Here is a 13,924-nt window from a genome sequence, read left to right as displayed (position 1 = left end):
GGCTCGCGGATTTTTCGACTTATTATTAGCTGACGCGGCGGAATGCTCATCCGCCTTGGACCCCACTCGCTGGTAGGATTCTTTGAGAGGCGTTTTTCTTGTTGGCAATGGCGTCGTAGACACGGCGGATATTATTAAATGCAATTTAGTGAGTCGTTCTTGTACATTGTTGGCGCTTACTTTGGATTATGGCTTGTTTTGTGCTGCACAGTGTCGGAATTAGCTGTTTCTGCATCGTTTGACTAAGAGTCGGGGAAATGCGTACTAAACTGTTTCGTTTGCAGATGTGGAATATGGTTTGTGCATAAGATATTTCGTTCAACCTTGGTCACAGTTGATATCTTTGTTACTTTTGCAACTTGGAAGAATAATCAAAACATAGTGATTAAACGTATTCTTGGGTTTTTGGAGACAATATTATAATTAACAAGTTGGTACCTGGTAAAGTAGTACTATTTAACATTTTTATTCTGTCGTCATTCTTTCTGATTGAAATTAAACAATATATTTGCTTTGGATCTTTTAATCGTTACGCTTTTACGCAATCTTTCCCCGTTTTTCTATTGTCTTGCCACGTAACTAGCTTTACACACGCAGAAGCAAAGTATAGATTATGTAAAAACACAATCTCACGTCGTTAAATAATCACGCTACTAGGAACACAATAAAACTGTACAAGAATCGAAACTATAACAATAATTGAAAATATACGCCGATAAGTTTCCCAATTAAAAAATCTCGTTATTTTCACAATATCAAAATAACTGTTAAGAAAGGTTGAATAATCCGAACTTACGCAAAACGCCATTAATCATTCGTCGATCAACACATTTGCTACGGCTATTCGCGTGTCTCCGGGCAAAACTTATCCTGTCGTTCGTAGCTGAAATTTAAATCTTATTTATGGTGTCAGGTGTTACTAAAGATATTATTTGACTTTTTAACTGATATAGTTCATTTACAACGGACGCCTAATCGGAAGGTACGCGCACGGCAGAAATATCCGCGGTATTGCCAACAGCAAGGCGCGTTTCCATGCAGCAAACGCAATACAGCCTCGCGTTCGACTGCATTGTATGTTAAAGTGTTAATGTATAGCATTACGTGCAAATTACAGGTGGCTCGACACGAATCATGAATCTAGAACTGTTAATTTACATGCTGCATGAAGTATCGATCTTGTCGCAGATAGTGGTTAACTGGATTACCTAATGCGATTTTCATTTCTTTTTCCCAGCAATCGATCGTTTAGCATCTTGCGTGAATAACGTAACTTCTTTCGCGATCTTTTTCCGCTTTTCTTTTCATAGCAGCCTTTTTTTCGAATAACAGGGAAATGTTAAGAATATGTTGCAGTTTCTGCTGACATTGTTTATGAATTTTATTCAGTAATTATGGGCTAATATAATAAGGTTAATGTATGGTAACTTTTGAATGAGAATAAAAATCGATAACACAATTTTACTACAATTTTAAAACATAATTCTATACATACAGCGGTTAAAGAAATAATTAGCGCACGCTCTTATTTTCCAACGAGTTTTAGAATCTTTTATTAATCAGATTCTACGTTTCACTTTCACAGTATCAAATTTTCGTAGTCGTGTGCAGGTACCACTAAATGATACGAAATATGATATACTTAAGCCTAATTAATCACCATGTAAACATTACAATAATACAAATTTTATACTACTAATAATATCCCTCGTATCGTACTAGAATATTGTAATTAAGAACGTAAAGCATTGCAACATCGTGAGTAGTAAGAAACGTGAGTTAAGGAAACTTGAGAGAATGTAAACTTTCCGCTAAGATATCGTAAATTAATAAACCTTAAATTAATCCTCTTAACCCTCTTGCATCACGCAGACTGTAAATTCATGAAACACGCGATTGGTTACTCTTATAACTATTTATGCATCGTATAAATACACAACAAATAAAATTTAATCTTGATAACTGTACATAAGTATGCAATCGCAATTGTATTAATTTCGACCGACAGAAATTCGCTTAATTGGGTTTTAACTGAAATTTTGTTTTAATAAATGTTCTTTATACGTAACGCGGATATATCGAGAGAATGATGGTAGCTGGTTTGGCGAATCTATACTTCCTGTGCGGTTACCAAGAGATCTGGCATGAGCCAGCAGAGTGGACCTGTCGCCAACGTTAATAAGGCGCCGATATGACGCCAACGTGCGATTTAAAACACCATTTTCGTGGCACAGGCCGTTATGAGATACCGGTATGCCGGCCGATCCAGACACAGGCAGCTTCTGTTTTCGGCAATGAGGATGTCAGACAAGTTACGACACGGCCAGCAGGTGTTACGACCGGACAGCCAGTTCAGGAGGCCCAGGTATTTCCTCCTTTTTCCTCTCTATCTCTCTTCCTCGTTCGTTTCGTCATTTTTCATTTTCCTTTGATCCGGTTGTAACCAGTCGACCGAACGTGGCTACTGTTTAACTTTTGTCGCGTGTATCGGCGATCACTGATTGCCTTTTCGATTCCAGTTACATTGCTACCATCGCGGGAGGACGCGTGACGACGATCGAATCAAGAAGAAACGTCGCTGTTATCTTTTTAGAAGCACGATTTCAATTTTTAGCAATTTTATTTACTTCGGTCGAAGTTGTTCTACTATTTGGACAGTTGGAATAGTAAATCGGTAATAAACAGTATATATGTATGATATTTCAGATTTAATCAGTGGAAAATGATACTATTTTAAAAGACTTAACAGGATTTGGATATCTGGGTCAATTAGATACATCTTGATACCTTGAATTTAGCACTGCTATAAGTAGTTATGGACGTAAATCAAGAGTGTAGATAGTGTCAACACTGGAATCTTGGATACAGTCATTTTGATTATTCTTGTTTCTTTCTTCTTTATTAATTTTTGTGGCTTTGAGTCTCAGAACTTTGATATTTAATAATCATATTTTTAATGTAATATTATACGTATAATCCTTCATATCTTAATACAAATGAATATTAACATTGTCAAGAACACCTTTCTGTACATTCTTAACGATTACAAAGATAAAATATCTAAATCTACTATTGCAGTTCCAGTAATGCAGATTTATTAATTTCTCATTTCTTATTAATTTCTCAGTGTACTATTCAAGCTGATTCTCCTTTAAACAGAATCCCATTTTCAAGATCATTCTGTCCATTCCCAAACAACTAGCAAAAATTATTTCTTTCTCAGCTCGCCACTGAAACATTGAACGTATCGATTTAATAAAACCTAAACTTGTTATCCAGCCGCCGATTTCCACGTTTCCATAACTCCGTATTCATACAGAAATACGCACCAACCGATCATCTGAAACCAATAAACGCCATACATACACACACAGTACCTTCGATCTTTTATTATGCAGAGAACAAATAAAAAGAATGCTCCTTGCACAATCAGCGACGTCTCTTTTGCAGAAACTCGAACAGTGCCAGGGTGTACGGAGGCTCGCGACTACCAAGTGCATTCTGATACGCGAGGGAAGGTGGAGGAGGCGGCGGAATGGCTAGGATCTCTCTGCGGTCTGCTACATCTATTTATAGCGTACGCCATGCTAATGCATGTGCGCCTATGCACCACGCTAACACCACGTCCCAAGCATAACGGGCTTTTACATGCTGCACTGGATATTCCACGTGGAATCCCCTCCTACGTCGCAGCGCTGCCCCTTTCTCCAAGGATCGCCTGTTTCTCGTGGGCTCCGCCGCCGTTGTCCGCGGAGGTCTCATCCCGGCCATACACGCGTGCGAACGCACGTGCGCCTGTCTCGAAGAGGAACGCACCCAGAGAGCCCGCGTTCTTCGAGATTTATGCACGGGCGCAGGTCCCCCTGTGTAAAAGACGAGCTCGCGCGCGCGTAGGCTTTTCCGGTCACACTGCGGTCAACCTGACTCTTAAAATGCTGTTGAACTCGATTTTTATTGATCCTCTTCACTTCGTCCAGTTCCAAGTATTCTTTTACACGTGGCGAAATAGAGCTGTGCCTGAGAGGCCTCTTGCACGATAATTTACCGAATAATTGTATTTTTGTGAATCGGGTGAGTGACAAGTCGTAGATGACGAAGATTGTTAGGGTTTTACGCGGTTCTTTTTTTTTATTTTATATCGAATAGTATTATAGAAGTAGGATAGACGTAGAATAGGTACGTAATTTCAGTTGATCTATCGCTAAACTTGTTACAGTGACAACTTATTCGCGCCACTTGTAACTTGTGACTTGTACAATTTTGGTGGTAATATCGACCCAAATAAGTTCAGCATGAGGGACCAGGCCCGAGGAGTAGTATCTCCGAAGATCTCTGAAGAATATTACAGCTTTTGGTATATAATGTCGTGGACGATTGTTTGAATCAATGCAACGTATTTACATACCTATTGTACGCTTGGTGAAAATCAAACACCTGCCAGGAATTACATGAGGAAAGGACGAATTAATTGACTAAAGAGCCATGCTGCTTCACAAGATACGCAACTATGATGGAAGATGAATGTAGGATATAAATCCACCATAATAAAGAATCATTAATTTTTATTTTAACAGAATTCAATAAACAACAAAAGATCCTTCGTTTCACAGAACTATGCGAAGAACTATATCCAATAATTTCCTCGCCGTGTTGTATCAAAGCTATAGAGCTTAAAGCAACAAGTTGTTGAAAATAATCAGATTAAAACTGGTATCAAAGGTACACCATAAATCTCATTGATACTTACTACCAACCTTAATCGCAACCAACCAACTTTTTAATTTCTACATCGACTTACTGTTTCGTTCTTCGTCTTTTAAGTTAGGTAGCTCCTCAAAACAAGAGGAACAAGACACACCAAGCGAATTAACTTTCAGTCTTAGTCGGCTGATAAACGGCCTCATATGGGATATCTAAATATCGCGAAGGCTCTAAAAGTCCCGCGCAACCTCGAGCGCGAAATTTACGTTCGATTCGCATCCATCGCGGGCGAATATAAGTGTCGAGGCGCTACGTCTTCTGTACACCTCGGGCGTTATAACTTCGGCAGTTGTTACTTATAAATTATCATCGCAACAGTTATAACTCATAGATCGTACGACGCCTTATAACTTATAGTCGCGGCCGTACAAGTTATAAACGCGGTACATGTAATTTATATGTTACGTGCTGCCGATGTTATAAAACGTCCGACCGACCAACAAACAGTATTATTCGATACAAGATTATAATACGCGTCCGACAATCACCCAACGTCCATTTCTTTCTATTGCAACGATCTCGAAGATGCATTTATATCGGAGCTCGTGTCATTTTGCATTTGCGTCTCCATCCGATCGTGCCGAATAAATCGATGCGCGCATCTTTCTGCGCATAACGAGTCACGTGACATTCACTTCGAAAAGAAATTGCCGCTTGATCTTCTCGAACTTTGATGGGTTCGTGCTTTGATTAAAATGTAAAAAGTAATCGTTGACAAATGACGGATTTCGATAATAGTTCTTTGTATATTTTCGTTAAGTAATATTACTCACATCGCAAAATTTAGGGAATGAACATAAAATATAGTAGGGGACGAAGGAAAGTTTACCTAACCTATGTAAGTGATACAGAAAGTAGCACAATTTTATGAAACAGACTGTACATTTGTTAAGAGCAAATGAACAAATATAATATGCATACTACATTTCAGAATAGACGACTGTTAACAATATGGTGAAAAATATCTAATACAAAAATTACCAATATGCGCATATACGCAAATAAATCACTTGGCAAATTAAACTTTCTTTCGTCTACTACTGCAAATCGTTTATCTATCGTGCAAAAATAAAAATTGCTTCCTGTTACTATGCCAGGAAATTAAAAAGTTTTCAGAGCGATAACGGAGAAACTTCAGAAGCCTGATAGACCCGGAGGAAGTTAATGAACGCTATCCGCCACTATAAAAGCTCCTTCAGTGCCATGATCGTGTGGATGATTTCCGCCATTACGGATATAACAGAAAGAAATGTCGCGACGTTTAATCGACCGATTCGAGCGTTTTTTTACGGAGTATGAAACGAGATTTGCTTTTTCAGACAACGATGACGGTAAATTAACCGATAATGTAGCTTGGTACTGATTACTGGATAGCAATGATGGATGCAGGAGGGGCATCCCTCGAACAGCTCTGTCCTTTACGCTGTACGCCAAGGTCGGTAACCTCAGGACGCCCTCAGGTACTCTTTGGCGCCACACTCTTCGTACTTTTAACGCAGACAAGGTACAGGTCGACTTACCGCGTTGTCCTGCCCTGTTGGTAGTGATGGGTTGTCAAGCACTTCCAATCGCATCGGATACGTGCGTGTGGCGAACAATTCGAAACACTTTGAACAGGATTCGATACGCTAAAACTGCTAAAAGCTTGGAAGTCTTGGAAATCTTAAAAGGCATAAAAGTCTTGGAAATCTTGCAGATCTTAGAAATCTTGTAAGTCTTGGAAATCTTGACAATGTTGAATGTCTTGAAAGTCTTGTAAGTCTTGGAAATTTTGTAGGTCTTAGAAGTCTTGTAAGTTTTGGAAATCTGAAAAGTCTTGAAGGTCTTGTAAGTCTTGGAAAAACCTAAAGATCTCGAAAGTCTTGTAAGTCTTAAGTCTGGCGAGTCTCAGAAGTCTTGAAAGTCTTGTAAGTCTTAGAAATCTTGTAAGTCTTAGAAATCTTGTAGGTCCTAGGAATCTTAAAAGTCTTGTAAGTCTTAGAAATCTCAAAAATCTTGCAAGTCTTGAAGGTCCTGATTATTCCGATAAAAGGTGAAAGCTTGAGGTGTAGTCAATATTTTACAAGCATTCTAAATGCTTTAATCCAAACAATATGTATCATTGACGTTAAATATTAAAGAGAATTAATTGAGAAAATTTAAGATATCAGAGACGCGAACAACTTTCCAAACTTTCAGTGAAGTGAATCGAATTTTGACAGTCTTGAAAAACATCGATTCGTTTCGAAACTGAGTTTCCAATACCCATCACTGCCTTCTATCACTACCATCGCTTTGTTAACAAACAAAACACCGCGTGCTGGCCTCGAAGGAGCGTCGCGATTCTTCTGGGTTAGAATCCTTCGGGGAAGGAGCTGCCTAGGATTTATACGAGGGAGGTTGAAGGAATACACGCCGATGGTAATCGATGTATACGATCTCGAGGAGAACGTCGATTATACCTGGCGATCGAAGTAATTTGATTAATTTTCCAGTTGTTAGGTTAAGTATTATCGCTGCTGATATTTTCGCGTGATTAATGTTGGTATTGTTGAAGTTGACTCGTGATGAGGTTAGATTCGCGATAATTCGAACGATGCGCGATTTTTGTCTATCGAGAATGATTTAGGTGGGAAAAAGGTGCAATGCACCTTTAGGAACAGAAGATGAATAATAGCCAGGATAGTTAAATTAAAGTTTGGGAAGATATTTATGAAGATATTTTTATAGCGTGCGGAATACTATGAGGAAGAGATGGAGATCTTATAATTGGGTTTTCATATTTATGCTTTATGTAAGTATCTATTAAATTACTGTCACGGTTTTCTTACAGTACATGATGAAAGTATCTTTCTAAAGTATTAAAAATATACTGGCGGCCGTAAATCGGACGTATAGCGTATGTTCTCTAAACAACGTTTATATTTTTATCGAATATAAACGATTATATTCCGTATATTCGAATTACCATATATTCGAGAATTATGCATGGATTAGCGTTCACCAGTTTTCTTCGCGTTTTAAACACACAGCATCCTATTTACGGTTTACTACAAATAGAAATAAAAACAATTTTAATACCGAAGAATCTCGTAAACGTCTTTATGGGTATAACTTCATCCGTCAGAATTATTTCATAGGTTCTCCGACATACAACGAATAAGAATTAAAAATATCAACTGTTCGTAATTTTTTAAGCTCAGTCAGAAGCAAGTATAGTAAAAGTAGATAGAGAGTATGAGAGTATGATAAATAAAATAAATTTGTAACGCAAGAAGAAAATATTATTTCGAATGAAATATTTCATATAAAAATGAAGAAACGCTTTTGAAGAAATATTTCAGTCTTGCGTGTTTAAAATATGCAGATATGGGCATATGAGGAAAATGAATCGGTGTCAATCAACAGCCGGAAGGTGTGTGTCTTCGGTCCTTGATCTCGTTCCCTTTAAGAGCCGCGAGTAAAACTCATTTTCTGCTGTTCTTATTTATCATTAATATCACTGAACGCACATCGCTGTTCCACTGAAACCCATCTTGGAATGCGAGCCGCTCCGATTTCAACCGCAGTTCGACCGGGCAAAAATTCTTAACATTGCTGAAACCGGCCGATGAGGTTATCGCATCATTCGCTCGATACCGGCCGGTAATTACGAGACGCAATTACATAAACCGTCTTTTTATCTTCGTTAATTAGTTACACACGCGTACGACGCTGCATTATGTATATCGCCGATTAATGCTTCGTTACTGCTCGCTAATCGTGCTAATCGTTTCGATTATGATCTGTCGGTAATTATTCGGAATTGCATTGCCTACCTTCTATACGACATAAAACGTATCTACGTTCTCTGTATATACGTAGGTAAGATGTTAGGTTTCATGGGTTTCACGGATAGGTAAGAATGTATTATGGGATTAAGTTAGTACGTAGACGAGATGAAATGGTCCTGAAAGAAGATTGAATTCGTGTCGCCATCTGTAGATGGATCAATAACTTGGGTGGAAACGTTCCTTGGGTAAGAATTGTATATGAAAATCTATAGTAGGATAGTTCTATTAAAATATGTATATAATAAACTATTGTGAAATATAAGAATTCACTACGTTTCCAATATAAGCTTAATTTTATAATTTTTTAAAAAGTACAGTAATTTTTATATATTTTATATTTTATGTGTAATTTATAATATGTTACAAGTACGCCAAGCTTTTGCCAGCTGACAACGTAAAGCTTTTATTTCGTGAATAAATTTAATCATTTCTATTCCACAAAATTAAAAGAAAAGTTAAATCGCAGTAAATATACAGTGTATAATTCATTACAGAATATGAAATTTACCAGGATATGACAAACAACTTTGAAGTCTCAAAACATATGCACGTACATATCTTACAATCCTAGAAAAACATAAATTTACAATATTTTGATTCCGCCGCGTGACCAATGCAAGTGAAGCACTTTTATACGAGAATTAAGATTAAAAATTTGTAATTGCTCGATGTATAGTACAGTGTTTTGTCTCCCGTTTTCGAATCGCCACTAAGCGCCTGTTTTCTACCAGCTATGTGCAGCTTGGTACGAATGCACGTCTTCTGCGTTCGCTGCGCGATTGCATATTCTTCCCAACAGAAGCGTTGGTGAAAGAAATGTGCATATAGTTCTGGCGTTTGACCGCTAGAGGCGGTAATTTGTGGTGCGTGTTTTGACTGAATTTCTCCCATCATCAGCGATCTCCCTACTCATCTCTGATAAAATGAAGTCAGTGAGTCGTGTCGTGTGTCAAGTTGCGGGAGGTTGCGCGCATGTTTATTTAAAGCTTACTGACGTGTGTGTAGAATTGCGCGCGCAATGAATCAGGCACCAGTGTCGTGTATTCCAGCGGGGAAGATGTCAAAAGCGAAGAAGGTGCTCGATGAGGCCCGCGAGATCCAGAATCCGGAGTTGGATCTCGCGGATAAGAGTATCTCGACGTTCGAGGAGATGCCAGGATTGCGTGAGTCTACCATATCTTCGTGGGTCTCGTTCCGTTCGCCAAATTAGGCAACTTGTCCTGACTAGTTTTTGGAGCGGATGGAAATCCGAGGTGGCCATTTGTTGCTTGTCCACGCTGTGGGCGTGTCCACGCATGCGCGGACAAGGACTTTGAAAGATAATACTTTAAAAATCTGGAACATTGTTAACAAAAATAATTTTTCTTTGTGAATTCTTTCACATTTAAATTAAGATAAATGTTTGCAGTATCATTACTGACATTATTATTGAGTATATTCATATTATTTTATTAACTATATTTTATTTATTGTTTTGAATCACATTTTTAAGTTCCAAGTGTTTGAAATGATGATTGTTTTGTTAACAGGAGTGATGTTTCTTTTTAATTCCTAAATTAATATGAATATCCACTCAGTTATTGATATTGTTGATCATATTCATCAGTTTGATAATAATTTTAATTAAATTAATAATAATTTAATGATATTAGTTCATTTGGCAATTTGGAACACATATATGTAAGCTTTAAATGTTTATGATGGTAGACCAAGATATTTTTTCTGTTTCAGTTAATATGATTAACATTACAAGGTTGACTTTGAGTCACAATAAAATTCAAGGTAGATTTACAAATATTTTTACACTTATTTGTGACAAATTGTATCTTTTACTTATATTGTTTCCTTTATACAGCTGTACCACCAGGTCTTGCAAATCTAGTCAATTTGGAGATATTGAATCTATTTAATAATCATATTACCGAGCTTCCAATTTCATTGTCACAAATGCCAAAACTACGGATTCTTAATGTAGGGTAAGTTCTTTATTTGAATTATCGTTAATTTACAACATTTTATTTAAATACGTTTACAGGATGAACAGATTAGATGTGCTCCCACGTGGATTTGGTGCTTTTCCAGTATTAGAAGTCTTAGATTTAACTTATAATAATCTAAGCGAGAAGAATTTACCAGGAAACTTTTTTATGATGGGTTAGTAACATTTTAATGTTTCAAGATTATATTTAATTATACGTTCAAAGAATACTTCTTTTTACAGAAACCTTAAGAGCACTGTATTTAGCTGATAATGATTTTGAATATCTACCTCCTGAAATTGGGCAATTAAAAAATTTACAAATTGTAAGTAATAGCATGTTCTTGTATTAAAATCTGATTCTGTTCCTCTTATTTATTCTTAGCATTTAATTGTGTGTTCCTATTGCAGCTTGTATTGAGGGAAAATGATTTAGTCGAATTACCAAAAGAAATCGGCGAATTAACGCGACTCAGAGAATTACACATTCAAGGGAATCGATTAACAGTTTTACCTCCTGAACTAGGTATGTATACTCATGTAAAATAAGATTAACTTCTTTAAAAAAAAAGGATGGATCCAATAAAAAAAATAATCTAAATTTAATAATTTAGGAAATCTGGATTTAGTAAGTAATAAAGCAGTGTTTAGAATGGAGTTTAATCCATGGGTTATACCAATAGGCGATCAACTGCAAGTTGGCATTTCTCATGTTATGGATTACATACGTTCTGAAACATATAGATAGTATGTATTATCTACTTATTTTAAACATAAGCGTTTATTGGGGTATCTTATAATCGTTTCTTTCCAGTGTGTATAGTCGACACCAAAGCGCCAAAGGACCGCCACCGCCGATAGAAAACGACAAGAGTAAGAAAATATCCCGTGTCCGTTAAAACGGAACAGAAAATGATTAACTAACACCATCAAAAATATTTCTAAACTAATATAACTTCTTTTAATTCGCTCACTGCCAAGAATCTCATAGCTTAACATATTTGCAATCTAAGAGGTGCCTTAATGATTGACACAGAAATAGATGTCACACATTTCAATTTTACACACACATGTACAACATTAATTATATATTATATATATAATCTACTGTTATACTATTCAAATTTGATGATTAATATATAATAAATGCTATTTTTATAATAATTAAATAATAAATATAATTTGGATGAATAAACAATACTTTATATAGAATGAAACTTAGGAGTGTTTCCTTATAGCAGTTTTGATTTTTATTTATGACACTGCCTGTCTGTTTCTCCAGATTAAATGTAACTGCATGCCATTCATTTCTGTCATATATAACTAACATGCAAGCAACAATTAACTTATCGAATTTGCTTCACGCACAATGTTTGTACAAACATATGCATGTATTTCCCACATCTCACATTTCATACTCCTTACTTTATTTCTCAATACTAACATCCGACATCTAATATTCCCTATCTCATACTACTATTCCACCTCTTACATCCAGCATCCTTCATCACGACCTACTTCCCACTTTCCAAATTTATGTCTAATAATTCTATTCATTCAGATTAGACGATTTCCTGTGGATTTTGTGAGTAACGAATTTCATTTTGTGGGATAACGAATTAATTTTGTTTGTGGGAAAAACCGATTTCTTATGGATCTTGTTAGAAATTGGTGAGAAATGAATTTCATGTTATGTTTTAAAGTGTAAGATATGGGAAATGAATTTAGGAAAATTGATAGTTTGATTTTGGATGTAGGGAAAAGGGCGTAGGATATGGAATGTAGGGAATACACGGAATGTGAGATATGCGCTGTAGAAATTAGAATGAAAGATATTCCATATAGAAGTGGAAATACGAAATAAATATATAAATATATATATATATATATATTCATTAGTTTTAATATTTAATAAATATATGATTTCCTATATGAGTGTTACGTGAATAATTCGAAAAGAACAGATCAAATTCAACAAAATGTTACAAGCAAAAAGTAATCGACGAGGATGGGATTCGAACCCACGCGTGCAGAGCACATTGGATTAGCAGTCCAACGCCTTAACCTCTCGGCCACCTCGTCCGCTTGATGTAGGTGAAAAAATGTTCTTGCAACAGGGGTGATCAGCTTTCAGGGGTAACTAATCTCTTGAAAAAGTGGACTTTATTCATCAATAGTAACTGCTACCATATATATTTTAACAATCTTTGATAGCCTTCAGGACATTAAGAACATTTTAGTAATTTCAAGATACGTTACACATTAATTTTTTAATTTGTTATTACTTAAGGCAAAAATTCTAAAATATTAGGATATGCTTATAATATTAATATTTGTATAAAAATATATGTACCATATAGTATTAATCTATGTGTAAGCTACGTAGAAAGTCAAAGATACTGTAAGTACTGATAAGACAGAATAAGGGGTAGTTCAATAAAAAGCTCGTTCTTGTAGTGATTAAGCAAAAACAGAAAATCTAGAAATATTGTTCAATTACAAATTATTGTAATCATATAATTCTCCCCAAAGTTATTTGATAAATGAATATTTTTACATGGAAAAAATTAAACAATTGTTTTATTATTTACCCGTAATTAAATTCCTAATCCTATTCCTATGAATTTCATTCTAGAAATAAGTAGTTTGGCAAATTGTTAGGTGCACTTCTGAAAAGAATTTCTTAAAGGCTGATATTACCACAAGTACGAGGAAACTTGCTGACTTTTCATTTTCAACCAAACAAACAATCCAATGTTTGCAAACAATCATTGAAAATGTAAATAAACAAATAACAAAATTGTAAATGAACAAAATGAGCAAGCCAGTGTTTGCAAACAAATCCAAGATGAAAAATTGGCGAGCCAGCAAAATTCTGGTCGCTCGAAGTTTTCGAAAATTTCGTAAATAAATAAACCAATGTTTATAAACGAAGCTTAAAAGCGTAAATAAACAAATTCATATTTGTAAGCGAAGCAGGAAATAATCAAATAATTTCTTGAAAACTCAAAATCAATGTAAGAAGCGATTCTGTAGTTTGCAATTGAAACACCGTATGTTTCATTACAAATTGTTATTTCTTAGCAACGGAAACAAAATCCTTTCACAAAATGTGTCGTTCATTCAGTTGAATTCGGACGTTCATCCTGTGAAGATTCGTCTCGCCTATCTTTTCTTCCACCGATTACCGATTATTCGCCATAATGGTAATTATTTCTTTAATTTTGTCATCTACGTATAAGAAAATATTCCAATAATTACCTGTAAGAATATATAACATTTTAAGGTCCCCAAACTTATACAAAAAGATTTACATTTACTAGAAAGCAAACTCTAAATTATTTAATCTGCTCATTATTAATTTATGTTAATA

General features: G+C 35.7%; 1 protein-coding gene, 1 long non-coding RNA gene and 1 other non-coding gene across 7 annotated transcripts in view; 2 read left to right on the top strand and 1 right to left on the bottom strand.

The window, feature by feature from the left end:
* Positions 1–4,472, top strand: part of LOC112212345 — a 133,334-nt gene extending 128,862 nt beyond the window's left edge. For 2 of the 4 annotated variants that reach the window (XR_004461162.1, XR_002946161.2), the window contains 2 exons: positions 2,235–2,365; positions 3,451–4,472. This is a non-coding gene — a long non-coding RNA (uncharacterized LOC112212345). Of the gene's footprint in view, positions 1–2,234; positions 2,366–2,519; positions 2,675–3,450 lie in introns of all 4 variants that reach the window. The other 2 variants (XR_002946159.2, XR_002946162.2) reach the window with 2 other exon arrangements.
* A 5,014-nt stretch (positions 4,473–9,486) lies between these two features.
* LOC100741968 (ras suppressor protein 1) lies at positions 9,487–11,768 on the top strand. 2 transcript variants are annotated; one of them, XM_012382405.2, is made up of 8 exons: positions 9,487–9,736; positions 10,305–10,355; positions 10,429–10,549; positions 10,609–10,727; positions 10,795–10,877; positions 10,963–11,077; positions 11,166–11,298; positions 11,366–11,768. In XM_012382405.2, exons 1-8 carry the CDS (start codon positions 9,592–9,594, stop codon positions 11,448–11,450), a joined length of 852 nt encoding a protein of 283 aa, XP_012237828.1. In that variant the 5' UTR covers positions 9,487–9,591; the 3' UTR covers positions 11,451–11,768. The 2 variants fall into 2 exon arrangements, with proteins under 2 accessions (XP_012237828.1, XP_012237830.1); XM_012382407.3 differs by having other exon boundaries at positions 9,711–9,826.
* A 783-nt stretch (positions 11,769–12,551) lies between these two features.
* TRNAS-GCU lies at positions 12,552–12,633 on the bottom strand. Its single transcript has one exon. It is a non-coding gene; the product is annotated as a tRNA-Ser (tRNA).
* Positions 12,634–13,924: the final 1,291 nt, after the last annotated feature.

The sequence above is a fragment of the Bombus impatiens genome, unplaced genomic scaffold (genome assembly GCF_000188095.3).
Source record: "Bombus impatiens unplaced genomic scaffold, BIMP_2.2 scf_0151, whole genome shotgun sequence".
NCBI classification, from domain to species: domain Eukaryota; kingdom Metazoa; phylum Arthropoda; class Insecta; order Hymenoptera; family Apidae; genus Bombus; species Bombus impatiens.
This window is presented reverse-complemented; position numbering and strand designations above follow the sequence as displayed.